Source organism: Dermacentor andersoni, chromosome 4 (assembly GCF_023375885.2).
Source record: "Dermacentor andersoni chromosome 4, qqDerAnde1_hic_scaffold, whole genome shotgun sequence".
NCBI lineage: Eukaryota > Metazoa > Arthropoda > Arachnida > Ixodida > Ixodidae > Dermacentor > Dermacentor andersoni.
In genome coordinates this window covers 69,473,576-69,496,424 of record NC_092817.1, presented here as the reverse complement: position 1 = coordinate 69,496,424, position 22,849 = coordinate 69,473,576, and the positions used below count along the sequence as shown (strand labels likewise).

Sequence of the window (22,849 nt, the reverse complement as noted above, 5' to 3'; positions counted from 1 at the left end):
ACAGTGAACTGTCCCTTGAGTGAATTTCAAGGGACCCAAGGATATAGTTCGCTTAACTGAAAGTTCACTAAACTGAATATTCACTATAGATTATGGAACAGCATAGGGCACAGCAGACATGGAGTCAAAAGTGTGAAATTTAATTTATGGAATTATGTATATCAATGCATACGAAGTGTGTAACAATTACTTTGCTGCATATCTCATTTTGAAAAAAAAAAAAAGAATATGTAATTTTCATTTGCACTGGTGCTCTTAAAGCGCAAGTAAATAAGCTGTCCAGAGAGTTTATGTTTTGTACCCTTCCTCTGGCACAGCTTGTTGCTGAGGCACGAGGTTTTGCAACTTTCCAAGACGTCCTACAGCCTCGATTATGGAATTACAGGATTGTAATATGCCTCTGCCATTGCATCTTCCTCGTCACACTATTCTTCTTCGGGACGATCACTGGAAACAATTTCCGTAGCTGATAGTTCAGCATGGATAACCAGCTCACTGTGCCACTGCACATAGTCACTGCTGAATGGGTAGTTTGGGGGCGGGGGACTTCGGTTACACCAGCGCTGGAGAGCGCAAAACTTCGTTGAATTGATTGCAAAAAATGAGCCCGGGTCCACTGATCAAGTTCACTCAACTGAAATACTAGTTTAACTGAAACATTTTTTGCATTGAGTGCATAGGAAAACTGCCTGGAATTTTTCAAAAGTCCGTTATTCTAAAATATTCGTTAAAGTGATGTTCGTACAACTGCGAGTTTACTGTACTTGTTGAAGTACGTCTGTTACAGGCTGGAAACATTACGCCTTATTTGAAGTGAGTCTCTACGCTTAGATGGATGTTATACCCAACGACTTCGACAATTATTTTGTACTGTCCAGCGATTTTCCGACCACTTGACAGTGCGTTCATTCCCACGAAATGTGAAATGGATTATTACTTTTCGCACAAGAGAAATAGCACGAAGGAAGAGAAATGCACGAAGCTCAACCAGTTCAAGTTTTTTTTTCCTGGCAAGCTTTCGCTGCAAAATACCTGCATTTGCGAAAAACCAAGAATAAATATTATTTGGTGGCTGATTTGAGTCTCAGATTTGTGTGTGATTTTCTGCGCCACCGCCAGAGTGTACGTGAATGTAAGCAGCAGGCGTGTGTTTGCGAAAGCACGCGCATGCGTGGTTGTCTGCTCGTCTGCGCGCGTGCGTGCACGTATGTCCTCAACACAAGTCGTACAACGCGGAAGAGCGAACCAAGGTGTTTGCCTGTCCGATATTGTTTTTCAGGTTTTTTAGTAATTATTCAGCGTGGTTTAGGCACGTAGGCCTGGCCCATCATGTTGATAGGAATTCCTTTTCCCCTAATTTTATTGTATTAACGGACGCCGAGTGGACAATCTCGCCAACAGCGCGGAACTGGTTTGACGTGATACACTGACGAGAATGACGAGAGGCAGAAAGAATGATACATGAAACGAGTCGCCACAGATACTACTCCTGTATGCAGTATGAATCTGATCCAGAATTTCCTGTGGAGCACAGTTGCTGGCTCGAAACGTATCACGAATATGTAGTTCTCATCAAAGGCTATTTCCCTTACAAGCCCTGACAGCAACGGTAGGGAAAGTTGGGTGAATTGTTAGAAGTCCATATTTGACAAGCAGCAGCGCTAACTGGACGAAGACGATAAAGATAGGATCACAAGACAAGCTCACACTCTCAAGTAAAAGAGTAAAAGTTTATTAAAAAAGAAAAAAAAAGACGATAATATACTATTTGCTTCTTTTATTTTTGTGCTGTACTTCGTGTTTTTTTCGACTAAGCTTTTAATTGAGAGTCGGCGCTGATGTTTTGATCCGCTTTTGTTCGTCGTCGTCCAGGTAGCGCTGGTGCTTGTGAAATATGAGTTATGCAAGATTTTTGTGTACTTTAAGCAGCCGTTTCATAACTATCATTACAATAATTTTTTGTTAAAAGCTATCTCCTTGCAATAAGACAGAAGACTGGGAACTCTGGAGATATTTCTCTCTCTGTCCCAGCTATGCGTAAAACGATGTGTATCTTGCCTACGAAAAATCTCGCCACGATCGCAGATATCGAACACGCCGTCAAATTTGGTTAGCCTCAGGTCGTGAGGCGAACCAAATTTGACGGCGTGTTCGTTATCTGCGATCGTGGCGAGATTTTTCGTAGACAAGATACGCAAGTTTTTTTCACGCCATTGGCTTGCACCTATTGTTCTAGCGTATATGGGGTGCCTAGCTGAGAAGGTGGCATCAGTGGCTATTCGTTTTGACATTCTTTCAGTCGTTTTGCAAGCCGCCCTGACACTATTAAGAAAAGCTCTTCCGTCGCGTTGTGCTGCACGAGAAACAGCCATCTTTCTGTTTCCACTGACATTCATCACGAACACTGCAAGTGTCGTCACGCAGATTGAAATGCCGCGAAGAAATTGACGTTCTCATTTTGGTTTTGTAAATCCACGCGGATTTGAGAAAAAAAGTTCTTTCGCTGCTGCCACGTCTGCGCTGGCGGTTGTCCCGCAAGCGCATAGAATTAGCCTCGACAGTCGCCCATTTAAATTTATTCGCAGTAGGCGTCCGCACGTTAATTAGTTTCTGGCGTGCAAACTTGCGCGCGGTAACACACACGTGTGTGACATTGCTGTCGTTGATAATGATTGAGCGGCCATCACTTTGACGGATCACATAGCAGCGACGTTGAGCAATGATGTACAGCAACACATATGAATATGCATTAGCGTACGCGCTGCGATGGTGAAATGTTGCTCACTGCTGGCTCATGCCTTGCGCGTTTATCTGACATGATTATTTATCGAGAGCGTCTTAGCGTCAGACATAAGTGGCCCCGTTGACCTCTCATTTCTCATGGTGTTCGAGGGTGAACGTATTCTGGGGCATTTGCATGTAAGACCGGACGTGACGCTGCTTTTAATTTTCGGCTCACGTGAGGCGCTTTGCACGAAATCCTTATGCGGATCATGAACTGCATGGTCTTATGAGCAGGCAAGATACTCTGACGCTGGACGTAGATCTCAAAGTATCTACATAGAGAGAGCTCTCCGTGAGATCGCGAACATTTCTTTTTTTCATCGCTACCTTGAACTCGTATATGTGAAACAATATTTTTTTTTTTAAATAAGTGCGATAAATGTTATGCGTGTTTTACGTGTAAGGGGTTTGGGCACGGCAGGTACACTACATATTGATCGCACTGCGCAACCACTCCTTGTCCGTTGGAGCCGAGTAGTTATGTTTGAGCAGTAGCTTATTCTGTAAGAATGTCGTGGGATTTCTGCTGCCATGTTCATCATTGCCAATAAACTGAAATTCTACAGAACGACATAAGGAAAGAAACATGTTATAATAATTTCATGACGGTAAGTCTGATATTAAATTAGTGCCGGTGAGTTATTAGTGCGCTTCGCAGGCAGGAATATATCGGGAAACGTCGTGGTTGCTTAGTGGTTTTGGTGTTGTTGCGCTGCTAAGCACGAGGTCGTGACATCAAACCCCGGCCACGTCGGCCGCATATCGATGGCGGCCAAATGCAATGACACCCGTGTACACAGATTTAGGCGCATGTTAAGAAACCTCAGGTTGTCCAAATCTCCGGTGCCCCCCACTATGGTGTGCCTCATAATTAGATCGTGGTTTTGGCACGTAAAATACCATAATTTAATTAATTTAATATATCGGGAAGACTGAGCAATACGCAATATCTCAAGCAAAAAAAGTAATGATTAAAAATATATAAGAAAATAAGGAAAGGAAGGAGAAATAACTTTGCACAGCGATACATAAAAAAAATATGAAACGAATGGGCCAATGACGCATTCTTCCTTGGTAAGGCGAACTTCTCCACATCGTTTGTTCACTACTTTTTCTGGGTTCTAGTGTCCAAGAGTGGCGTTATTATTATTATTTTTTTTGCCAACATCCCAAAGAATAGGTGGAGCGCCGCGAATCGATTTAAAGACGTCCAATTTCTCTGTCGCTCTCTCAGGGTTCCTGTCCTTTTTTTATTATTATTATACAAGACCATGGAATTGCGATGACCATCAACATATGAAACTCGAAGAAATAATGAAAACAGGTCTTCGTTCGGACCTGCCCGTTTGATTGCTGACATCGTATATCGCACAGAAGTTCCCTGTAAGGTGAAAAAAAAAGTGGATTACGAGGGTATGGTTCCAGCAAGCTTTGGGCGATTTTAGAGCCAGACAATTCAATTATTATGGTTATTAAAAAAACTTTGCGTCCACGTAGGACGGCTTTATATCAGATGGCATCGAAATAAGACGCACGTTAGAGAAGTGCTTTCAGCGCAGGGAGGACGATGAGAGAGAATACCGAAGTGTGGTAACGCAATCGATCGTTCCATTTTTTTCGAATAGCAAGTTATAAAGATAGGCGACCTGTCCATAACGGTGAAAACTCATTACTGGAGCAATAAAGGCCGAAAGCGTACCCTTCTTTCTTTCTCATTCTTACATAATAGCCTACCGGTTTAAGTGAGAACTTCCTATTGAAGGTGTCTTTGCTTGCGAACTCGTTGGTGGATCCTTACACAGCCTTTATCACAAAGGAGGCCTCAAGTGCAGCTAGACATGCACGCTCACAAGAATTTACGAGACGTAGCATTACCACGTTCCCGTCACCTTCGCTTCACTTTTGCTTCAAAATTCAATTCTATGGGTTTTACGTGCCGAAACCACTATCTGATTATACGGCATGCCATAGCGTAGTGCTTGAGAATAATTTTGTCCTCGAGCGCTTTAAAGTGCGCCCAATATGCGCGGGACACGAGCGTTCTTGCATTCCGCCTCTATCGCAATGCGGCCGCCGCGGCCGGAGTTGAACCTGTGACCTCGAGCTCAGCAGTGCAATGTCATAGCCACTGGGCCAGCGGGGCAGGTATTTTACTTCAAACCCGAAAGTATGACAACGGTATAGCTGTAAGGAACTAATAAAGGTTCCTATGCGCAGCTCCAATTTTTTTCCTTCAGATGTTCGAACCCCTCTCACGAGGATAGCGAGGTTAATTCGTGCTCTAGCAAGAAAATACAGCGCTCGAGGCTATTATATACAACGAGCAATGGACAGTGTAGGTGAGGTTCGCGAATAAAACACTGTAATCTCTCAGCCGTCCGATGAGAGGCTGTTGTTGACCGCATAAAAATATAGCGCATTGGCTGGTGTTGACCTATAGTAGAATGAAAATGAAAAAAATAACACTAGGGATCTCATCCCCGTATTAAACACGCTCCGAGTATACGTAAGTTGATGTCAAAGGGAAAAAAATTTTACCTCGGAATACGTAACAATGAAAATATAGGAAGCCAACTGAATAAACGAATAAAATTAAAACAAGACCACTGGTTTCGTACAATTCAACCTCACAACCTTGTGGCTGGCGCATCATACCCGTGGTCGCTTTTGCGCCACTAAACCCTACATACCAACCAAACACAAGTCAAACACGTTGACAGGAACACTGTGAAGCACCGTAATGTACCATCTGAAATCAAATGAACACTATTGAACTATGCGGGTGATCATTTTTAAGTTTTACGGAATTTTCAAATATCGCCTGTTGCAGGTAACACAATTCTAATTTTGAACTAGATTATTCAAAGAGGCCAACTTTACTTACCAGAGAAATCGAAATACATATTCAACTGTATAAAAACTGCTAATTAACTCTTAATTATTTACTTTAGGCACAAATTGCAGTTTACGAATTGTTGCCGGGGAGTTTACAAGGCAATCGGAATGAATTTCCAGAATCACACCAGTTTGTATAAATGCGCCATCAAACTCGCGTTAAATTGCACTGCTGTTCCACTTACTTTCTAACGAAACGCTCTTTTAGGCACTCAAGCCTAAGAGTAACTGGAACACTCATGTATTTCTTACTATAATTTGGGTTAGAATATATTGAAACTGGCGTCATCCCGGAGATTCATTTCAAGTGGATACGTCTAGAAACTCACGGGTTACAATTCGTAAATTGCCGTGTGTGCCTAAAGTAATTATTTTTATAATATTTAGCGAATGTCTCTTACTTCAATATGTGTTTCAATTAATGTCTGCCTCTTCGAATAATTCAGCCCAAGGACAAAAATGATTGTGTCTGCCACAGGTGATCATTAAAAATTCCGGAAAACTTAGAAATGATCGCCCCGTATACGTACCAGATCGCGTGCCTTCTTCCTTAGATCGCTTGCATTCTTCTACTATACAGGGAAGAGCGGTGGAGAGGCTGACTTTATTGAAAGGAGCCAGAGAGGGAGAGAGGAGGAAATACATTAAGGTTGACCAAGTTCCACCTGATTTGCTACCCTTCAGTGGAAGCTGGAAGAAAAGGAGGAAAAAGCAAGGCAGAAAGAAAGCGTGTAGAAGTGATGCACACGAACATACGACAGCATTCACCGCGCAATTAAAGGCAGTCCAGTCCATTCCAGCCGTTATTAAAAAGTGCAGCAGTTCTCTGGTGAATTTCTGTGCGGATACTGGTCGAGTTCATGGCCCTAATATCACTTATTCTGCGAACGCTCTGTTGTCGAGACAGCTTAAAACAGCACGCCGAGTCTGCATTTGATCATTAAAAGAGGGGCAGTAGATGAAGAGATGTACTGAGGTCTCGTCACAATCGGAAAAGTCGCACGAGACACTGTCAATGAGGGACAGTGCTTCATGGATAGTGAGGTGTTAGCCATAGACACTGATTCGAAAAGACATACAGAGAGCACGTACATGCACAGACACATCTCCCCAGCTTTAAGGCTATACGAGGAGTGTTTGAACCTTGCGTGTAGCCAGAAGCGTATGGCTAGTAGAGAACGTGTGCGGGTGACGTTCGTGACAGCAGCGTGTCTCGCACAATGCAGCGATGGCTACTCGGTAGACTGTTGCATGCGTCACTTCATTACATAATTCACGCGAACACGCCTAGATAAGGTATACTTGCTTGAAATTTTCTGTTGATTTCGCTGGGGGAAGTTTACCGAACGGAGCACTTACGCAAGCATTCTCGGCGAAAAAAAAAATTTTCCCCCTCACTATATATTTTTTTTTACTCGAACAAGCAACGTCTTTAGCATAAGCTTATTGTGCATCCATGCATTCAATACCAAATTCGGTGCAGTCACCACTTGGAAGCACGACATTGATGAGACTGAAATCTGGTTACATCGACAAAACAGCAATTAATGTTGAAGATGATGGTTAGGCAAAGCGTGTCAGCATAATAAATAGTGGGGAGATGCAGCCCTAAAAGGCTGAATCTTACCGTAAAAGGCCGCCTGGTATAAAGCGGGCTGAGCTGACAAGAGAGCGAAATGCTGACATCGTGATTGCGCTCACAATGGCGCAAATTGACTGATTAAGTTAAAGAGGCGTCGAGCAGGAAAATATTAAATCGTTGCGCGACAAAGAACTCCTAGGAAACAAACCGTGCTGCTTATCTGGCCGAAGTGTGTCGTAATGCCGGCGCTACGTACGGTTCCGCAGAGATGTCGAAAGTTGGAAGAACGGACCGCAACTATATAGCAATCACTCTTTCGCAACGCCTTTTCTTTCTCGACACAGGCAATCTGTTTTGTAAGGCGGGACGCACTGAGCATAGCAACTGCTGACGTAGCCGGAAGGCACGAGAATCGAAGCAATGCTCGGCAAAATAGCAAACTTATTGCAAAAGGCGCGTTTCACAGCCAAGCTGCCTATGGCTACCCTCCGGAAAAATCGTGGCGGCGAACAGAAAACGCCTTGTGGCAAAGCTAGCTTTCTCGCGAATGCTCTAAAGCTCTCAATCTAACGTAGGTATGTTAAAAAAAATAATGCTAAAATTGGCCGCTAAGACAACTCTATCGCTACGCCGAGTTTCATTTACTTGTCATAATTAGCTAGTTCACAGTGAAGTTGTAAACGTTACAGAATTCCCGTCTGCTGTCGATACATGGGTATCTACGGAGGGAGTATGGTTACAGAAAACGGCTTAACTCTTGCTTTTTTGAAACTGTCCAGAAACAAATTGTATGAGAATTAGCCGCTGAGAGGACTGTGACATTACGCCATGTTATACTTACTTTTCGTAATTATGCAGTTCGCAGAGAAGTTGTAAATATTGTGAAATCCCTGTCTGCTGTCACTACATGTGCTTCTACGAGAGGAAAACGGACAGCTCCATCTTTGTCCGCTAGAATAAAACTCTAGTCCTCTCAAGTTTGATTCAGCAAATTAACCAGCAAGTATGCTCAACCGCAAACTACAAACGAACGTGTTTTGTTTCGTGCACTCCTTTGGACTGCGCCCCGGTCAATGCATATCGTCGCTCGCGTCGACGCTCTCTTTAACGGCCACCTGCGTCTAAACGGCGCTACGTCGCAGCTGCGTGTACAGCACCTGCGCCTCCAGAGCGGCGTCGCAAGAGCTCTTCAGCGGTAGCTGTGTGCATGTATGACGTAGTGCGCACCTGACATTTCTTTGTATTTCGCATAACTGACACATACATAATTATATGCATAGTTACATACCAACCAAACTCTGTGCCAGCATAATTTATACCATCATAGCAGCTTCGCTGGTCAACCACCTTCACAGAGTGGAATGGCCCCTCAATTTTTTTTATTCTATATTGTCTTCTAAGTACCTGAAGACGACACAGAAGACGTTTACATGCGATGTTTGTGTTAGCAGATTAGTAACTTGTTTAGAAGCAAATTTTCTATATGAATCAAGTCTTTTAAGGCACGTTGAAGCTCTGTGATTGCTTCTTTGTAAATATTTTTTATAAAAGTAACACTTACAGTGAGGAACAAGCTGGTAGGGGTTATATCTTTCTGTCCGTGGGCTGATACTTCTGGCTCTGTCCTTAAAGTCAAAACACAATGAAGAACGTCACCTTTATGTATGGAATTTCGCTGGTGTTTTTGTTTGTTTGGGTAGTGTTACACGTTGCCGCGTTGTCTCGTCGTCTGCATCAAGATGCTTTGCACGCATTTGAGTTCATACTCCTCAATACCCGGCGTTTTTCATGGGCACACGTCGATATCCGCTTGCGAAACGCATTCAAACCGCCGTCTGCCCCTCTATCGCAACCGATCGAAGTTGGCGGTGCCGCAGCGTCTCTCTTCCGTTGGCCGCCACATTCGGACCCAGCCGAACCGCACGAGCACGCCATAGGAATACATAGCGCGCGTGCCTCAGGCTAGCATTGTTTGTCCAGTCGTGCGTATGTTTTGTAAGGGTAGGGGCGGAATACGTGGCGAGTTTCGTTTGAAGTAGGGAGGGGGAAGTGCTGGTAGGTTTTGGTTGTGGGTGGTCTATTTATGGGGAGGACCGAAGAAACGCCCCAGCCACAATAGTGGGCTGCACTGTCCGCGATCACCTCGCGGATAGCCGCGGGCTAGGACACCCCGCCGACACGGGGTTTCGAGTTCGTTTGGCAGGGACGCCGCGAGTCGTCCCGCCGTGCATCGGCCACTCGAACCTCGCAAACTGACGGGGCCGGGAGAACCGCGACGCGACGCCCCGCCAAGGCGAGGTGGAAACGCCGCCACCGCCTCGTTCGTGTGCAGACCGGGTGGCGTTAGAGCACCCACGCAGCCGCACAGTCGCCGGGAGCGTCCCGCGCCCGCCTTTGGCAGAAGACGGCTTCCTCTCTTTTCCCCGGGGAAAAGCGCAGCACGGGGGAAGCTCGGAAGCGACTCGCGAAAACGAGGATAGCGGAGAGCCTCGTTGTGTTTCACCCGAGCAATACTGTGCAACGAGGCGTACGGTTGAATGCTTAAGACAGCTCGCTCGTACGTAGCTCGTGGAAATGGTGTCAAACTAGGACGGCCATAGAAAAAGTGGCCTGCATGTGCGTGGACGCATACGCCGATACTGCGACGTTTGTACGCTCCTTTATGGCTCTCGGCGCTTCCATTACCACCAGTGTTAGCTGGCACCAGTTCTGCCACGCGCTTACAAAGCCTCGACAACCCCTCGCGCACTCACACGTTGTGGTGGCGCTAATGGGGAAACGACGCTGTAACGTTGCGCCCGAAATTGCCTTACGAAAACTACTGCGGTCATGAATGTAGCTGTAGGAAACACGCATAGAGTTTGCGCGAAGCTGCACTGCACTGATATGCTGTGCAGCGTCTGAGACTCTTCTCTCCCTGTCCTCCCGTCGGGACCGGCAAGAGTGGTGGTTTCCACTGTGCTGCGCGGAATTAGGGACGCGCAGTATAAGCCCGCAGCCTCTTTTGCGCCCTGTCCTTCTTCTTCGTGGCCTCCTCTTTCCCTCGAGTTCGGACTCTAGTTGAAGACACTTCTTTCTCTAGCAACCAGCGCCTCCCTTTGCTCTTGCAGGGATAGCGGTATTCCCCAGGGAAATGCCTTCGAGGAAAAGGGGAGGCAAACGGAGAATCAAAACAAAGGGACACCCTAGTAGACGGAGGGGACAGGATGAAGGAAGAGCTCCGAGGCTTCCCAACAACCATCATGCCGCCGCCCTGATCACCAGACAATGGGAAAATACGGCGCCTCTACTGCCATGGGCTGTTTTTGGCGAACCTCCCTCGGTCCGTATAGGAAAGGGGATAGGCGAAGAGAATGGCGCCACACGAGAGCCCTCCGCTTTGGTGGCTGTCTGTCGTTTTGCGACGCCGTCTTCTCGTCTTTATACAGCATGTACGCTGCGAGGGCGTGAACCCGGCCTGTTTTTGTTTCGTTGGAGTTGCTTCGACGCTTGACGTGCGACTGTCACGTAGCACCCTGTTGGGTGGCGCCATTAACCGACCGGGACACGAGAAGGCACTGAGCGAGAATGCGCATGGCGGGGCGCTACGCGGTGGTTCAAAGAGCGCTACTGTTTTATCAAATACGAACATCGATGGCATGCCTTGGAAAATCGCTGGTGCTGCTAAGGCGAAAGTGGCAGTTTTATTCAGGTACAAGAGGGAGTAGAATCCCTTTGAACATGTTCCTTTTTTTTCGCGTTTGACTATGCTTCTGCTTCCTTAAGTGCGTTATTTATATTCCGAGCGCGGGAAGTGTACGCTGTCAGCAAGTTAATAATAAGAAACGTCGCAGTGATATGATGCATGCGATGTCCGTATCCTACGCTGATCACGACCTGATGATGCACGGCGCAGCATAACAGAACAAACGACCGAGTAGACGGACAAGGAAAAGCCTGCTTCGAGTCCTTAACACTTACCGCAGGATAATCAAGTTACACGTGTCTCGAACACTATGTACGCACGCTTCTACTGTGCGTGGATGGACAAACATACCGATCAAAGATGCCCCTTTCTCTCCGCACAAGCCCTTGTCTTCGGAAATTAAGAGAAATAGAAAGCAGGCTGGTGTTGCACTTGCGCAGCATTTTATGTAAATAATCGTTCTTTTTTTACATTATTATGTATCCTGTCGTGCGCTCGACTTCGTGCAACAACAGCCGTTTTATCATGCGTTGTCCTCTTCTCAATATTATTAGTACGAGCTCCTCGCTCCGAATACGCGGTTCCATCTTATTACAAGTTCCATACGTAATTAAGCAACCTGCAATATTAACTGAACAAGGAAAAAGAAGGTTCTTAAAATGTTCAACCGCTTATAGACGTCCAATTAAAAGACTTATACAATTATATTCCAACTTGGTGCAATACTCTCGCCTAAATTTGCCATCAGAAGAAATAAGTTATCTGGGGCTGCTGAGCATGAGGTCGCGGTATCGAAACCCGGCCCCGGCGGCCGCATTTCGATGGAACGAAATGCGAAAACACCCGTGTGCTTAGATTTAGGAGCACGTTAAAGAACCCCAGGGGGTCGAAATTTCCGGAGTCCTCCACTACGACGTGCCTCATAATCAGAAAGTGGTTTTGGCACGTAAAACCCCATAATTTAATTAATTAATTTAAGTAAATTATCTGGTATACTGTTTTTTTCCTTTACAGCACTAATGTGCGAGCACCGCACAGCCCCAGAATCAAGGCTAATTCGTCCATTTCAAGTTTTCTCAGTTCTTGAGTCAAAAGAACCTCATCAGCGTGCTCGTAACTAAGCAACCCGATTCGCGCACATAGGAACGTAGTGGTTGGGCGTCAATTTGATCGCTCTCGGCCGCCGTCTAACGAACATGCGCAGCCAACTTACAGCCGGTAATTCTTGCCCCAAGGACTCGAGAGGCCGCGAATTCACGCCAATCAAGTCAGCCGGGATCAATGCACGTGGCCGTTAAGCCGGGCTAACGATAGAACCGATCGATACCCCGACCAGTGGGGCGTTGTGGAGGCCGTCATGTGGACGCCTCGCTGCTCTCTGCTTGGCGGTCAGGGAAAGCGACGCCCAACACAGTTCGCGGATCAGCTCGGGCTTGAGGCGCAGGCTGGGCGGTAGGAAAACAGAAATGAAAAGAGGGGCACGGGGAGAGGAGAGGAGCTGGAGTTATCAATCGCCCGCTGCTCGGGTTAAGCCGCGGATGCCGAAATGGAAAGCCCTGCTGCAGCGTTCTATTTCCTCGGGGAAGGTTGCCAGCAATCAGCCTTTATCTTCACCTCACTCGGCTCTGCACCGCAGAACGGGTAAAGCCTGGAGATCTGTGTCGAAACCCCGCAGCACCAGAGGCCTCTGTGAGCGTTGAAGGCGTTGCACGTTTGTCACTAGGGAGCGGAAGTAGACGCAAAGGCGCCTGTGCAGGGCGGAATCTCGTTAGCCTCGCTGGCACAGTGCGCAACTTCTCCAGAAAATGAACACTTCTGGAGCCAACGCGCAACGGCGGTGCACCGTAGCCTACTCTTGCTTTCACGCGGCATGCTTGCGCGCTTCACCGCTTTCCCAGTGCGAGCGCACACACACACAAACGCACGAACGCACAAACAAACGCAGACGCAACCATTTACAAGGACACACATAACACGCGGTAAACAGGGGCACGGTGAATTACTATTACAGCGAAGCTTTTGCGTCTCCATTCCTTTTCTTGCTGCTGTGTTTATTCACTTAAATTGCGAGCGTTTTTTAGTAGTGCGAGCAAAGTAGTGTCAACGACACCTAACGCCACTGTGAACAAGCGCCGCTTGACCATTTTATCACTTATGTTTCCCCTGCTCCATTTCTATCCAGGCTCTCTCTTGTGTGTTTAGTTTCTAAAGCAATGATTCCTGCCAACTACGGAGGATTGACCCAGAATAAGGCGGTTCTATGCAAGTGTGCGTTTTTAAATAATGTTATAACCAAAATTAAACTTAAAGCCGCTGTTGAAACGGTGCTTCAGTGTTTCGTCCACTTTCTTTCGTGCTTAGCTTCTTCTTTTTTTCTTTTTTTGATGAAGATGACAGCCGCTGCTCTCATCTTCATCTGCTTCTTTGTTCCTTAGAAGTAATTTTCGTTCGTTCCACTGAATGTGAAGCTGCTTACGTTTTCCCAAACAGACGCCTCGGGAGGTTCGCAGAGGCTTTGCCGCCAATTTTTGACATACAAGGACTGTGCCACGAGCCGCTTCAATGGTACATTTGATGGGTTAGCGCATTGCTGTTTTATTGCGATAACAATTATATAAATACTCCAAGCGCATTTCTGCCATCACCGTCACCGTGAGGTTCTGTATAAACTCCAAGGGCGATACACTGTCGCGGCATGCCCTACGCTGTATGTGCGAGTGGAGCTGACGATCACGGCTCAATCCCGGCCACACGAAATAGACAAAATGAGGAGGAAGCGCGCCATCTTCCGTCGCACGCAGGGCACCCAACGTTGCAAGGCACCGGCAGGAGGGGAGGGAGGGGGTGGGTTGGCGTTTTACTCTGGCTGCAACTGCGCATATGGCGGCTGCGTGCTGTCGCGTGGCCGTATCTAGAGAGCGATCTGCGTTGGGGGCAGGGTCTAGGTGCGTCGGCGGCTCGTGGCTTTGTGCGTGCTGTGTGTTCTCGACGCTCACTTCGCGTTGAAGTGAGCGTCGCTCGCAGCTTCGTCGCAACTTCGCTCGCAGCTGCTGCCGCGTTTCCTCACGCCAGCGTATTCACAGTGAGTGTCCGCGGTCATCGAGTGACTTATGGGGCGCTATAACGTAAAGCTATTACAAACTTTTCTATCCCAATTCTACAATAATTCCTCCAAGATTGGTAAAAAAAATTTTGAGCCACCGCTCACTGCGCCTGTCTATCAAGCGACGTCACGAAAACCGGGAAAACGCTCCATCTGATATATGTGCGCACAAATTATGCATAATTAGACCGAGCGACAAAAAAATAATGAGTTCTGATTCGACACCTCTATCGCCATTAGCGTAAAAGGCGTAACCTGACCCATTGGCATTGCTCAAACGTTTTAGGACTGCGCCCACTTTACCTGTCTGTCACGCGACGTCACAAAACCGCAAAAACTCACCGCGTCAAAGTGACGTGTGCGCGTTAAAGACGCATTAATATGCCGAAGAAAACAAAGTTTTTTCTGAATACCCGAAGAGTGCCCCGTTCCGAAAGGAATAGAAGATGGGTGCCCACCGATCGCTGTGCCGCTAGCTACTCGGAGCTGCCGGGGAGGATGTATTTCCTTGCTTATATTAAAACATCTTGCGTATATTAAAACATTTTGCGTGACAGTATAACCCTATCGGGACCATCTGTACGTACATGATATCGCTCTGCCAAAGGGTCCGTTTTAGTGGTATTTTCCCCTTCTGTTGCATGCCACTGCTGTTTTTGAGCAGCGGCCGCAAGCTAAGGGGAAGCGGACCAATCGCAGACACCAGCACCACCCTCCTCATCCGGCTATCTAATTTCACTATGCTGGCTCAGCCCACTCGAAGCTCTCTTCACTTGAGCGTTGTCCTCTCCTATTCTCAGCCAATTAGATAAGAAAACTGTTCCATGTAGGCAACACCATTCGCCTTGAAAGCAAAAGAAAGTGTCATCCCATAAACGAGAAGCGCGTTTGATTGGGCTTTTCAAATAACGCTGCCGGTTACCGCCCTATGCTTGGGTCGGTGTTTACGTAAATTTGACGTCAGAAGATTGGAAAAAACACATTGCAATGGTTTTACGTTATAGGGCCCGTGTTCATGTTTCTTGTGCGTGTGTGGCACCATGCTTGTTAATTTAGTTAATATGCCTATGTTTGCAAGTTTATGCGGACGATAAAACTACTGTCCTTCGTCCACTGATTTGCTATTGCAATCGATGCTTCGCCTTTCGGGCGAAACTGCGACATTTTTTACACATAGGCCAATGTTTTTAATCGCGTAGTTACCACAAAGGTGTGCGATCTTTTCAATATTTTCATGCAGGCTACACGAAGACCTGCGTGGGTGTGTCGAACTCACAGCCCTGTGTAAATACCGCAAATGTAATCACGCAATGTGTATCCCGCACGTCTATCACGGTAAATGATAGATGTGCGGTAGATGGGTGCTCAACCGCTCGAAAGTGTTGCCTTGACACTTGAGGCGATTATTATCATAATAAAGAGGCGTGGGCTCACGCAGACCGTATTCGCTAAAATATGCTGACAGCTGAAAAAAATAGCGAAGCAATCAATACAAAAAAAAGAAGCTATTCATCATACTCATGCGTGAAAGAAAACGTGCCTCGATGCTCCATCACACTCGCTTGAAGAATCCTTGGCAGTTATGGATAAGATGAGCCAGCTAAATGCGAAGTTTCATAGTGGCGTTGCTTCTGAGCTAGCTCTTTCACGATATGCAAATTACTTAGCGCTACAATGAGCGACACGAAGGGAAGACGTGAAGGCGTGATTGCGCACGTCCCGCGTGCTGTTGAGTGCTAAGTGTACATATTGACAACGCAAGCATTATATTCTGGGTCTAAAAAATATCGTCTCTGTCCTGAATTACGCCTCTACGGAGGCTGGAACACAGCTATAGAATATTTGCATTAATGGACATGCATTTGCGGAGAGAAATGCAGAGTGTTTTTTTTTTACTCTTCTTTTTATAGCCATCATCAGTATGACCAAAAAGTAAGATGTTCGCCCGTGACCCCCGTCCGTGCTGCTGCAACAAAAAATAGTATTGGGGCTTAATTAGAAAATGGTGTACAAAAAAAGAAAAACAAGTCCTGACGACAGAATGCAGCACAATAAGCATATTGCCTTGCGTTCGAGTGATGCTTGCCCGATTTCCCGCCAGAGGAAAAAGAGGAAGCGTGTGGTCCGCGTGAGCGCACGAAGCGCGTCCGCCGCAGCATTCCAGGACGGCATCACGTATCGAGGGGGGCTTCCAGCAGCTGTAACCGCCGCCCAGTCCCTTCGGAAGGTCATCGGGAACCTGGCAATGGGCGACGACAGTCGTAGCAACGCTAAGAAGAAGCCCGTAGTCGCCGAGCGGGTTTTGGGCACCGTCAAGTGGTTCAACGTCAAGAACGGCTACGGCTTCATCAACCGCAACGACACTCGCGAGGACATCTTCGTCCACCAGACCGCCATCACACGCAACAACCCGCAGAAGCTGCTGCGCAGCGTCGGCGAAGGTGAGACGGTCGAGTTTGACGTCGTCGTCGGAGACAAGGGCCGCGAGGCGGCCAACGTCACCGGGCCCGACGGTGAGCCCGTGCAGGGGAGCCCCTACGCGGCCGACAAGCGCCGCTTCCGACCGCGCTGGTTCCCTCGGCGTGCCCAGCGAAGGCGCGGGCCGGCTGCGCGGGGCGGCCGCGACGACGAGCTGCGCGAAGAAGCCTGCAACCTCGACTCGCCGCGACCGCTGCAGCAGCAGCAGATCCAGCAGGACCCGGCACCTCAAAGGTGGCTGGCTAATGGCATCGGAAGGCCTTACCCATGGCGATATAACCGCCGCTTTCGAGGGGTACCGCGGGGCCCTCCACAAGCGCCACCGCCACCCCAGCGCTTCCTCGCCGATCAGCCGAGGTCGGCGTACATAGAGGAAGACGAAGTGTTCGACGAGCCTCCGCCCCGGCGCCCTCCGCGGCGGTTCTACGGCCGTTACTTCCGTAGACGACGCGGCCGTTCTCGGAGCAACACAGAAGCGTCAGGGCAGGACGGCTACGGTAGAGGTGGTGGCGGAGGAGGAGGTGGTGGCGAAAGTGGCGGCCGGAGCCAAGACGACTCGCGAGACAGGGGGAGCACCGGATCGTGGCGACGTCGCCCTCCGATGTACCGGCCGCCAAAGAACCGGCGCCGATCGACGTCACCGTCCAAGAAGGCCGCGGCCCGTCGAAGGCGCAACAACGAGGTCAGCAGCAGCGGAGACTTGGCGGAGAGCGTGCAAAGCGCGCAGAGAGAAGAGTCCATCGGGCCTGACGAAGCCGAAGACTCGGCACTAATGGCTCCACCACCACTGTCACCGCCGCCTCCGCCGCCGCCGCCGCCACCACCACCACCACCACCACCACCACCACCACCACCACCACCACCACTGTCACCGCCGCCTCCGCCACCACCGCCGCCGCCGCCGCCGCCGCCGCCGCCGCCGCCGCCGCCGCCATCCCCACCACCACTACCGCCTCGACCGCATGAAGATTCTCCTATGAATGAACCGGAGCCACAGCCGGAGACAGAGCCCGAAGCCCGACCGAAGACACAGACAGAGGAACAGGAAGACCCGAAAGCAGCTGACGATCAAGAGTTCAACACCACGAAGACGGCAACAGATGTCGAGGAAAAGAAAGAGGAGGAGCCGGTTGCTGACCTGCCAAATGATCCAATAGCTGCTGAAGAATGAGCATCGCTGCCACCTTGAAGCCAGAGTGACACAAACGAAGAACGAACAAAAAAAAAGAATGAAATGAGGAAAGTGCACATCCAGAGACTGGCATTTTTTCTTTTGTCTTTTGTTGAACGGGGGACGTTTTTCTTTACCACTGTATTGAACATAGGCAGGACCATTGTTTATGCTTTCTCTTTTTCACCATTTCAGACGTTGCACTGAAATTAGGCAGGAAGTGGCCACCATGCATGTCTGAAAATTGTTAACAACACGAAAGCGATGCAAAAAAGGCGCGAGCCCAGGTGAGGGCACATAAGACAGCACCAAGAGGAGGGGACATTGCGATGTCCTGAAGGAAGAAGGTGCACCGGTCACAGAGCAAGACGCCATCGTCACTTATTTGTTTTTGTGTGCAATAAAGTTGTGTAACGCGCGTGTTTGCTTCAATATCGGGCTTGTTAGCGTATTTGCACGGCTGGAATAAGCCCGCAAACGAGCTTCTAGCACCGGTTCAAGACGTGAGCGCTTTCATATAATGGGCATCATTTCGGCGGTCACCACAGGTTTTGTTATTTTATATACGCTGTTGTCTGAAACGTGTGTCGCGGCTTGCGTACCGTGAAGTTTACGTTCACGAATATATCGTTTTAATAGACAAGCAATTTTGAACGCTTCGTGCATTCCGGCGGCGTATGACTGCTAAAGATATGCCGTTCAGCGCCTGCGGATATTAGAGGCAAGAAAAATCGTGCAACTTTTGGCATTGCTGACAGATAATGCAAATGTGTAAGCGTTTTATATTATGGTGTGCCCTTTGTTAATAAAATTGGCGCTTAGGTTATAAGCATCATACAAAATTCATATATGATTACCGAAGTGTTACGCACATTTCGTGCAATTCAAGACAGACCAGGAAAGTGCTGACTGATGGCTGTCGCGGCCTGTGCGTTGCCATTGCCCCATGCATAACGGGAGGACGTCGTGTGTTATGCCACATGCAGCTGTTACCTTAAGATTTGTTCCCTGGCTGTAGCACTTGAGTCTTGCGGTATTGCCTTTTTGGCTAGAAGATCGTTGGCGTCATGGGTCGTAGCTGGAATCTCATTTTGACACCCCGACCATAGTTCACATTTTTTTTTTTGATGAACGTACATTCACTCTCTATGCTTTGGCTTAAGCCTCATCTGACTACTTCTATTTGTCCTGTTCTATAGATGACCTAAGCCGCAGCTTCCGCACAAACCTGTTTTGATGCTGATCTTTCACATTTCATTTGTCCCACGCCGTGTCCTGAAACCGATTATAAAGTCCGCTCACAAGACGCTCCCCTTTGCTTTTGATATCTATTCAACGCGTCCATTGGCTACCGCTATTCTCCTCGTGCTTGCGAATCGGCACGCTTTCCGGCGCTGACAATACGCTTAGGACAGTTACTGCATTACCGTTGTTGTTTTTCTGGCACTTAATGGCGCATTACGAGCTATTGTTGTTGTGATAATGATGATGATGATGACCTTGATGTATTTGGCGCATACCCACTCATGGCGATTAGCCCAGAGTCGGACAAATTTACGTATGTGTTAAGGTAATAAATTATAAAATATTAATTTTTGATGAATAAATTAAAGCGAAGAAAACTCAAAACGATTCACTAGACAGTCATTAAAAAAAGTGTATCTAGTATAAAAGAGGTAATAAAGGAGGAATGAAATGAATGATACGGTCAACAATGAAATCAGTTTTATTCAATAATGAATTTTTCTACGGAAATGCATACATTCCTGTGTGAGTGCCTACGCACAGACGCTCCGAAAGTCAGCAGCACCGGAGTGTTCAATGGCAGGCCGAGCTGTCGCACTGTAATTTCCTAAGTCTCTTTTCTCAGGGAGGAAAAACGACGGCATTCCAGTAAATAGTGTTCAAGCGTTTCTAATGCGTTGCAAAAATGGCACAAAGGGCAAATTGCCAGACCAGATCGGCGCATGTACGAATTTAGAAGTGGTACTCGACAACGCAGTCTCGTTAATGTCACTTCCGTTTGTCTGCATTTGCGAAATTTCCGGCCCCAAGGAAACTGCACGTGGTGTAGTTCCGAGGATGATGCAAGATTTGATTCTGATGTTAAAAGGATATATCTTTTAAACATGACAGACGTGATTAAAGCCGTCGTTGCAAGAAGGGTAAGCACAGGGCCGCTGATAGAAGCCTTGGCTAAGCTGACTGCCTATTGTAGACTAGTTTGCTTGTAAGTCCTCTGTCACTCGCTCATACCCACTATGGGGGATTGACCAAGATGCGGATGGAATTAGAAGGCGATTAGTAATTCCAAGAAAACTACAGAGATAAGTGGAAAAGAATTAAAAGAATAGAAAATAATAAAGAAATATCAATGTAACTAAACTTTTTTTGAAACAAGTATAATTTCTTCAACAGCTGAGGAAGCATTCTTGCGACATTGCTGGAGAGAGGAGGCTCCGACAGAAAGAATTTCAGGAATTGCAAAATTCACTCCAATTTTTTCAATGTTGCTTCTAAAATGCTTTTCCTTGCATGTGTAAATCGGCAGCAAAATAAGAACAAATGGTCAATTGTCTGAACTTCTTCGCCTTCTCGTTCCCATTTAGTGGCACTTACCCAACACGGGTTGGCTGGTTGGTGTGATAACATCCTGTTCTTCGTCTCCTAGCGTCATATTATCTTATGTGTTTTTGTTCCCTTGCCGTTGTATCCTAAGCAATCGTTAGCTAATGGAAAGGGTGACAGATATTGGACGCTTGAAACTAAGGGTTGTGATAGCCGCATATACTGTATGCCAACTGCCTCGTGTAAACAAAAACACCGTTTTCTAGAAACAGCGCAGATCTGGGTGGGCTGACAATCCATGGTAGCAAACCAGCGGAGGGACGAAGAAATGGACATTAACAGGCCAAGAACAAAGCTGTTAAATTTCAGCAAATTCTGAAACAAAGATTTGGTTGGACTTTGTTGCTATAGTCCATCGGCGCCGTCCTGCCATTTTTTTGTGTGCCCGCGTCTTCGTGGCCGCCCTGGTTTTCCAGAAAATTTATTCTAGCGAGCGCTTCATAACAACAGTGTGCGAAGCAAAAGGAATTGCGTTCGTTCCCCATGTATCAATTCTGACGTTAAACATAGTGAGCGAAGCCTCGCACTTCTCATATAGTTGCCTATTGCTGAAACGTGCTTAAACAATGTGGTCACGTAATACTTACCCCTGGTCACTGTAAACTCAAACTTTCTTTTACCAATAAATTTTCTGATTACGTTGACATGGGGCTCAAGCGCTCGCGATACCGAATATACAGGTGGCCTAAATGGCCGCGCATGCGAAGTGTGGAGAATCTACCCTGAAATCGAAATCTGGATACACATTCACAAAGAAATAAAATAATATAAAGAAAGAAAGCTCGTACACTAGAACTATTCGTAAGAGCTGATTCCAACTAAATGTGATGACGGACATGAAATTCAAGCTGGCCGGCTGATGGGAAATATCATTTGTAAAGCTGGTACAGCGCAACATAAAAAGCAAGAAACGAGCCGAGCCAGCCAGATGAAAGCACAGTGGGCTCTGTTCGTTCTCTGGCCGGCTCGACTTGTTTCTTCCTTTTTATGTTGCGCTGTACCAGTTTTAGAAGGCAATACGGGCTCGCCCAATCCTCAACATAAATGAAATAGCACTTGCGAACCAAAGGCTTTCTGAAGTCGGCCCTACGAGTACTAGTACAAACCTCAGCGCCAAATACAGGCAACTACAGCGTAAGCTGAAACAGAATCGGCTTCTGCACATGACGATGATAAATTAGGGACTTCCGACAACCAGGAAATGCCAAACAAAACATTACGGACGCATACATTAGACACTTCTAGAAGTGGACGTTTTTAGGACGCTGTCATTTTTGCTTTAGTATATGTACTCGATTGCAATCGTGTGGACTACGCTACCGCCGTTATAGAACGCTGTAGCCCAGTGATGAATATTCTTTGGGACCGTATGTCCAATGAAAGTATACTCGGTTCAACGCTACCCAGTACGGCACCGCATTGCACTGCAGTTATAGCACACTGCAACTGCCTTTTTCAGTATCGAGCGCGCTCGCGAAGTGACGAATTGCTCGCTCTGCTTTCCCGTCCGATTCGTCGTGTACGTTGGAGAAGAAGAAACAAAGGAACGGTTGTGAAAGCACAGCCTGTCAGGGGAGGAATGGCTGCAGATTGGAGCGAAGTGAAGGAGGTTGTAGTGCTGTCCGGAAGGGAGGAAGTGTTCGCTCTCCCTCGATCGACTCAGTTCCCTGGCGCACTTTCTTCACCGCCACGAAGCAACGGCCTCGGGCGCAGTGTATAGCTACACCTTCTTCTCGCGCTCTTCACTTGCTTGTGCGTTCTTGCCGGCTTCGTTCGCCTCCCTGTCGATGAGGGCGATGGGAACAATCTCTAATTTATCAGCGGCTGCGGGAACAGCAGCAAGTATAGGGGCACGCGAGCAAAATGAACCGCTCCTCCTGTTCAATCCAGCTGAGGCAGTCGCGCCGCACTTGGCGGACTCCGCGAGACTGATCGAAGCACTGGGCGGGGGGGAACGAACGCGTCGGGGGTTTCCTCTTCTCATCTCCTCGCCGTCCAAGCCAAGCAAAACGCTTGGCGCGGTTTTCGATTCACCGTCTCAACAGAGTTGAGCAGCGCCGCGAAGGCTGTGGTTTAACGATGCTTTGGAGAACGTATAATGTCGAGTTTCAACAACGTTGCTGCTTCGTGCGCGTAACCGCCCCCGAGTCCAGAGGCGCGTGCGCCATATCTCTTCAATGTCAAGTCGCGTGCGTATAGCCGCTGCTTCGGCGTCTGCTCGTAGTTCCCTACAGCGGGCGGCATGATCGATGCCTTTACACGCACGCAGCGCAGGAAGACGTGGCGGCCGCGTTCGCTCATCCCGCTGATTGGTTGATCCAAGCTCCGCGGCTTTCGCGCTACTGCACAGCTTTAGTGTGGCCATGCGGCGTGGCGGGGCATATACCACGTTGGCTCGTGCGACGCGTCGGTTCGCGGAAGGAAAACCGGGGCCTTCGATCTCGTGCGAGAAAAGGCGGCAGCCGCGCCCAGGCTGCTTGCCTGCTCCCGATCCTCCACGCCTCTATCACAGCTTTTGTGTAT

The 22,849-nt window shown here is 47.8% G+C and overlaps 2 protein-coding genes across 5 annotated transcripts in view; both read left to right on the top strand.

Annotated features, from left to right (window-relative positions):
* Positions 1-22,849, top strand: part of sff (sugar-free frosting) — a 149,059-nt gene that overhangs the window by 11,672 nt on the left and 114,538 nt on the right. The gene's annotated exons all lie outside the window — the stretch shown is intronic.
* On the top strand, positions 15,693-18,116 carry LOC126536257 (uncharacterized). Its single transcript, XM_050183154.3, has one exon. The coding sequence runs from the start codon at positions 16,052-16,054 to the stop codon at positions 17,696-17,698; it is 1,647 nt and encodes a 548-aa protein (XP_050039111.2). The 5' UTR covers positions 15,693-16,051; the 3' UTR covers positions 17,699-18,116.

Bases quoted from the DNA above. Each gene is read 5' to 3' on its own strand.
- LOC126536257 (XM_050183154.3), top strand. From the start codon at position 16,052: ATGGTGTACAAAAAAAGAAAAACAAGTCCTGACGACAGAATGCAGCAC.